At 35.2% G+C, this 6,029-nt stretch overlaps 1 protein-coding gene across 1 annotated transcript in view; it reads right to left on the reverse strand.

Moving 5' to 3' along the window:
• Positions 1 to 4,184, reverse strand: part of SAMTOR (S-adenosylmethionine sensor upstream of mTORC1) — a 28,667-nt gene extending 24,483 nt beyond the window's left edge. Inside the window, exon 1 of the mRNA XM_085318546.1 lies at positions 4,121 to 4,184. Within this exon, the coding sequence (XP_085174672.1) occupies positions 4,121 to 4,184 (64 nt within the window). The remainder of the gene's footprint in view (positions 1 to 4,120) is intronic.
• Between the last annotated feature and the right edge of the window lie 1,845 nt (positions 4,185 to 6,029).

Consider the following 6,029-nt stretch of genomic DNA (forward strand, 5'->3'; position numbering starts at 1 on the left):
AAAAAGAAAAAAGAAAAAAGAAAAAAGAAAAAAGAAAAAAGAAAAAAGAAAAAAGAAAAAAGAAAAAAGAAAAAAGAAAAAAGAAAAAAGAAAAGAAAGTCTTACAGATTAAGTTCTGGCACTTCAAACTTAAAGATGATGATTTTCTCTCTTTTGCTGCTATATACTGCTTCTAGCTTGCTTTACACAACGTACTACTAAACAAAACCCAGACAAATGCTAGTTGTGGCTAGCCACAATTCCCATTATGGTTCCCACAGTACAAAACTCCTTACTACACCTTAATAAAGGACTACTTCTCTACCCGCAAAAAGAAAAATACATGCTAAGTGGTATGATTTTCAGTAATTCCTTTAATGCCTCTTAATTATAAGTGTGTGCACACATCTAATACAAATATACAAAAATCTGAAGAAAAAGTGTCTACTGCACTTACACCCTAAGAGCTGCTAATAGCCAACAGCAAGTTTCCAGAGCCCAGCTACCAGTAAAGATTTAGCTCAGACAACATACTTTTCACAACATATTAAAATTAATTCTAGAACTATTACAAAGAAATATTCAAAAAGTATATCAAGCATAAGCTGACAATAATGCCTGCTAAAACCTGAAAGTAGTTTAAAGCAAGTATGGTAGCATGACCTGTCCTACATAAAATAAATATGACAGTATTTTAAACTCATGGTAATTCCTCTGATGGGCTTAGTTATTTACTGGTAATTAAAATAGTTTTCTTACACTTGCAACTTTTGTTCTGTATGCAAGCAAACCCCTTCCCCTTGTCCTGCAATTAGAGCAAACTGAGTACAATGGACAAGTACAGATGCTTGCATACTTGAGATTTAAGTCAACTAGCCAGGTTAATGTCTATTCAAGTTTGATTTAGGGGTGTTATGACAATCGTTTCTTCAAAAAACAGTCAGCACACTTGTACAAACATCAACAAAATGAGTCATGTTTGAAGTTAGGTGTTTACATTGCCTTGTGTAAGAGAAAATTCAACATGGAAAAATCATGGAGTAGCCATGACACTATTTAGTTTTTACACAAACCAGAGACACCAAGCAAGAGGAAAAGCAAAGAATCATCTCTTTTGCTCGCTGCACCACAAGTGCAAGAAAGCTCATGATTATTAGCCGGAAGAAAATAAATGCTATATTTGAGTAGTATCCCTCATTATTTCCCACATGGCCTAAGTTCAGAGATGTATGCCTTACAAGAAAAGGTGCCAGCATAGTCACCAACTAACCACTAAAGCAGAACATATTTGAGAAATGTGCAAGCCACAGGCAGACCCCCACAAAGATTTCTGTTGGAATTCCATAGTTGATTTTTCTGATGCAATTTAGATATTTCATGATTTTTCTACCACAGTACTCTGAATCTTACTGCAAGCTCTAGACAAACTGGGAAATGCTTGAATAGCATTAGTTGCCAAAGTTTTGTTTGAAGAATATACGGGCTAATTGAAAGGCAAAAAGTAAATAACAAGTGAACACTTGCTGAGGAGAAAGTTTACAAATACAAAATAACAAGTTTATTGCTCTTCCTTTAGTTCATTGCTTTGCCTGGTCTATTCCTAGAGAATTAGTCATATTATTCCATTTCCAAATACCACTTTCCTAAAAGCTTAGCCAATAAAACAGATAGCAAAGGAAAAATATGCACAGGTTAGATGTTTTTAACTTAACTGGTCAGTTATTTCTTACAGCACAGTAGCAATGCCTCCTTCAAATCCTGACTCTGAATCCTCCTCTCATAGCAATTATTTTATTTCTGTCTGAAGAACACAAGGATATTCACCTTATTCTAGAAGCCAGAGGAGGCGTGAAGAAGCCCATAGAAAAGGGATCTTAAATTCAAATACATGGCAACAGGCCTGGAGCTGACTACCAGCACTCCAGGATGCGAACCCTGGGCTACACCAGAACTGTCTAGGGCACTAACAGCTTTTCAGCACTGAGCTAGTAGGAAAATAAAACTGAGTGATAAGAGCTATTAAAAAAGAAACGCAGAAAAAAAACTAGAAAACTTCATCACAAAGTAAATCTATCATACATCCTATATCAAATCAATTCTGTGGGCAGTTCTGTTCTGTTTTCCCTTTCAATACAGTAGAATTAGAATGATACAGAAAACAGCAACATAGGGTAGATACAGCACAGCTTCTGTGTAATGAATACGTACATAGCTGCTGGAAAAGGATGGTGAAATGAGGAAAAGGACAGATGCCCACAAGATCATAAATGACACAGAAATATGCAACAATTTTTCACTGTTCCCAAAGAACTAGAGAACATTTAGGGAAAGCAGAAAAGGGCAGCTTCAAAGCAAAGTTGTTTTTTCATGAAACGCACAATTAAGCTTAAGTTCATGCACCTGGACAAACTAAAGAAAAAAGTCACAAAGAACTTTGAATACAGAGATGTGACTAACTCAGGAGTTCCCAGATGACAAAAATCACTGAAAAAATGGAATAATAAGCAAGCAGAGGGTGATAACTCCACAGCACTTTTCTTATATTCTTGTCTCGGCATCTGCTATTGACCCATTGTCAGTAGTGGATTTCAACATGATGCCCTTTTGTCCGTCATTTTATTTATGCAAGCTTCAGAACAGCAGCAGACAAAGGCCTACCACCATGTAGTAACTTTTTAAAAAAGCAAAAGGTCCACTTACTTTCCTTTAAGTGAAGGGAGGATTCCCCACCAGTGCAGTGGGGATTTTTGCTCCTGTAAGTTCTGTATTCTCCAATGTGAGTTTTGGAAAGACATGCAGAGGCACATTACCCAGATTTACAGAAACTTTAATTGCAGACAAATGTGCAAGCCTTATGCATTTGTGACACAGTGTGTAGGGCTATTTTTATTGGTTACAACCAAGCTACAATTTTAAAGGAAGAATCACACTCCAATACTATCAGGGTTGAAAATTCAAATAATGCCAGTTGATGGATTTTGAAGTAGTGGCTACAACAGGTATTGCAGCATTTGATTTCAAAATGGTACCGAGAGCAACCCAGAATACAGTGGAGCTAAGTATTTAATTTTCACACAATATGTTATAGTCCACATACAAACACAGCATCAAGTCTAGCTCAGTTAAAGAGGTATTCTGAACCATAGYTTGTGTGACAAACAATGTAGTAAAATATGCAGGAAGCTTTTGCAGAAAAAAAATAATGGTTACTAAAGAACTAAAATAAATAACATTCTCTGTTAAGCAATCAATAAGGTGGTAAATTAAATCAAAGTTTGTGGTAGGCTAAAGGATCAAAAGGTGTCCCACACTTTGGATCATATCTCAAAGATCCCCTGAGTTAATATTTGCTTTTGTGCATTAAACTTTTCATCTCAAGCACTCAKGACCATACCACAATATAAAGCTTAAGGCTACCTGACACCCTTTCTATGAACTTGGGAGATCTTCTCTGTGATTTAAAACCTGTTTGAGCATTCATTCTTCAGAAGGGATCATTATATACCTCAAATTTCCATAAAGAAACCAGTTACGCCAACATCCAGCTGAAAAATCTGTTTTGCAGGAACTGCTCATAACAGGGTTTTCACACACCTACTGAGTCACTAYAATGACACCATTTTAAAACTGTTTGCTCTCCTCTCTATGCATAGCWGCTAAAAAAAACCCAACAAATCACTTACTCTTCAACTTGAAATTAATCATTCCTTTAAAAACAACYCCCCCACCTCTTTCTAGCAATTCTGTCAGTCAGTGAAAAAGTGGTAGATTCTTCATAGCATAACTTTTCCTAATACGATTTAAAAAAAATTCAATACTTTTTACCTAGAACAGATTAAAYCTCCAAAATAATTTCCTTCCACCTGAATATGGCAGAGAGAATAGCCATTCACACCTCCAAACTCAGCCAAACTCAGCCACAAAGTAATCAGCAGTTATAGAACTCTCATTGAAAGAACAGGTCAGTCATGTATAAGTTATTTTTAAACGACTAATTACAACATAGTTTTAATTGTGGGCAATAGCAATAGAGAACTAACATTAGTATAAGTTTCAAAAACCGAAAATATTTGTTAATAAGGAAGAATCATACAGACCCAAGAGAACTCCTCCCATTCCATATTTAATTGGAAGATCTCACAGAAGGTCTGCAGCCACACTCGAAGATGATCAGGTTTATCATTCCTGGTGGGACAATCCCACATCATTTGTTTATTTTTAAAAGACATCTCTTTATGTAGTGTTAAATGATATATTTGTTTAAGGTGTGTTTATTAAACAGAAAAATAGTCCAACTTAATTATCCCTTTTCAACTAAGATTTCTGAAAGGACAAATCCTACCAAGCTCAACTTTTAAACAAAGCGCAACCCTCTACGTATAAGAGGAGCAGAGCYCAGTTTTGCCAAAGAGAGTATTTCTCATCTTTGAATGGGATAAAAGTCCAAACCATTGATTTGAATAACTGTATTTTATTAAATGATAAAACAGTTAAGTCATATGGAGTTAATGTACTATCTGTACCCAAGAAACAAGTTTTAATTGCTATTTTCCTTAATTCCTTCTGCACTCTACAGGAAAACAGTGCAGCCATCTCTGACAACCTCAAAAACAAGTGCAAGATCCTTTGTACATCACCAAAGGAGATCTTGCAACCCAAAATTTAACTGACTCTGTACATTTAGCTTTCAGGCAGTTAGCACTGCATTAAAAAAAAAATCTAAGTTTTAAAACACACCAGGAGATGTAGCATGTTTTTTGACTTCAAACAATCAAAACAAAAACAACCATTAACTTTTCTAAGACTTGAGGAAAACTGGAATTAGAACAGTCAATAGGGCAAGCAGCATTATTTCTTTTGGGAAAATACAAATTTTAAAGTCTAAATGAGGGTTTGAAGTCATTGCTATCTACTTGTTAGTATAAATTGCAGGAACTGGCACTGCAAAAATCAGATCATATCCCCTTCTCAACTACTGCTATTTAACAGCATATATCATTCCTGCGTACACCTTTGCTGGCTGCTATGGGAAAAAAAAATGGGCTTAATATATTGACAAACAATAAGAAACAGAAACAGAAGTGACACGTGCATATTTGTACAACCGCACTAATAAAATGCACTCTTCAAATTGCTTAGTGTAAAAAGAAAATGTATCCTCCCAATTACCAAGTGTCCATGACAATGCCAAATAATTTCTGATGACAGGCAGCTAGCCATAGCAACACCCGCTAAAATCTTTGGGCTTTCTTTTTTATTGTTGATAGCAAGGCATTGTGGAAAAATAATAATGAAAAAAAACCCTTGGTCTTAGCCTTTTCAGATTGGCTCTTATCTTATTCACTGGAAACTGGGTATTAGTTTGCACAATTTGCTGAACTTCAGTAAATAGGAAAAGAAAYACTACAGTGTCCACCAGGGTAAAGCTGAAATCAAATTCTTATAAATACTGCATGTGACAGAGTTTCATCATCTAACAGCAACTCCTCAGTTCAAACTAAGCTGTGCTACTAGATGTCTGGATGTTGCAGCAGTGATCAACAGAATTAATTAAATGAGGAATATTAGCTAGTATTATGCTATTTGCAACCTTCAGTATACACAAGATAAACCACAAACTTACTGGACATCTGTCTCACTAATACAGTATATGCAATATTTCTTGTGAAAGATGTTAAGATATTTTTGGCTTTGCTGTAATCTAATTTTACGTGTTGAGATACAAAACATTTGAATACAAAGGTCGAGTAATCAAAGCTAGTATTTTTAGCTCCTCTCTATTTAGCATTTTGCTTTATATTTCTTAAGATTTACCTGAAATATTTCACAATTARATCTGAAAAGGATGACTAAATGTGGAGAAAAATAAAAGTTTAAGAACCTCTCATATATCAATGTTCGTTCCTTCCACTCTAATGGAAAGGATCCATTTAGCCAAAAGCAGATTTCTACATTTGACCTTCCCATTTATTTTGTCCTATTTGTTTATACCAAATAGAAGCTTCCAGAGTATAATTCATCTGCTATTTAAAGCATCTATTAGGAGTCTG

The sequence above is a fragment of the Rhea americana genome, unplaced genomic scaffold (genome assembly GCF_003343005.1).
Source record: "Rhea americana isolate MKP2758 unplaced genomic scaffold, rheAme1 scaffold_54, whole genome shotgun sequence".
In the NCBI taxonomy this organism is placed as follows: Eukaryota; Metazoa; Chordata; class Aves; order Rheiformes; family Rheidae; genus Rhea; species Rhea americana.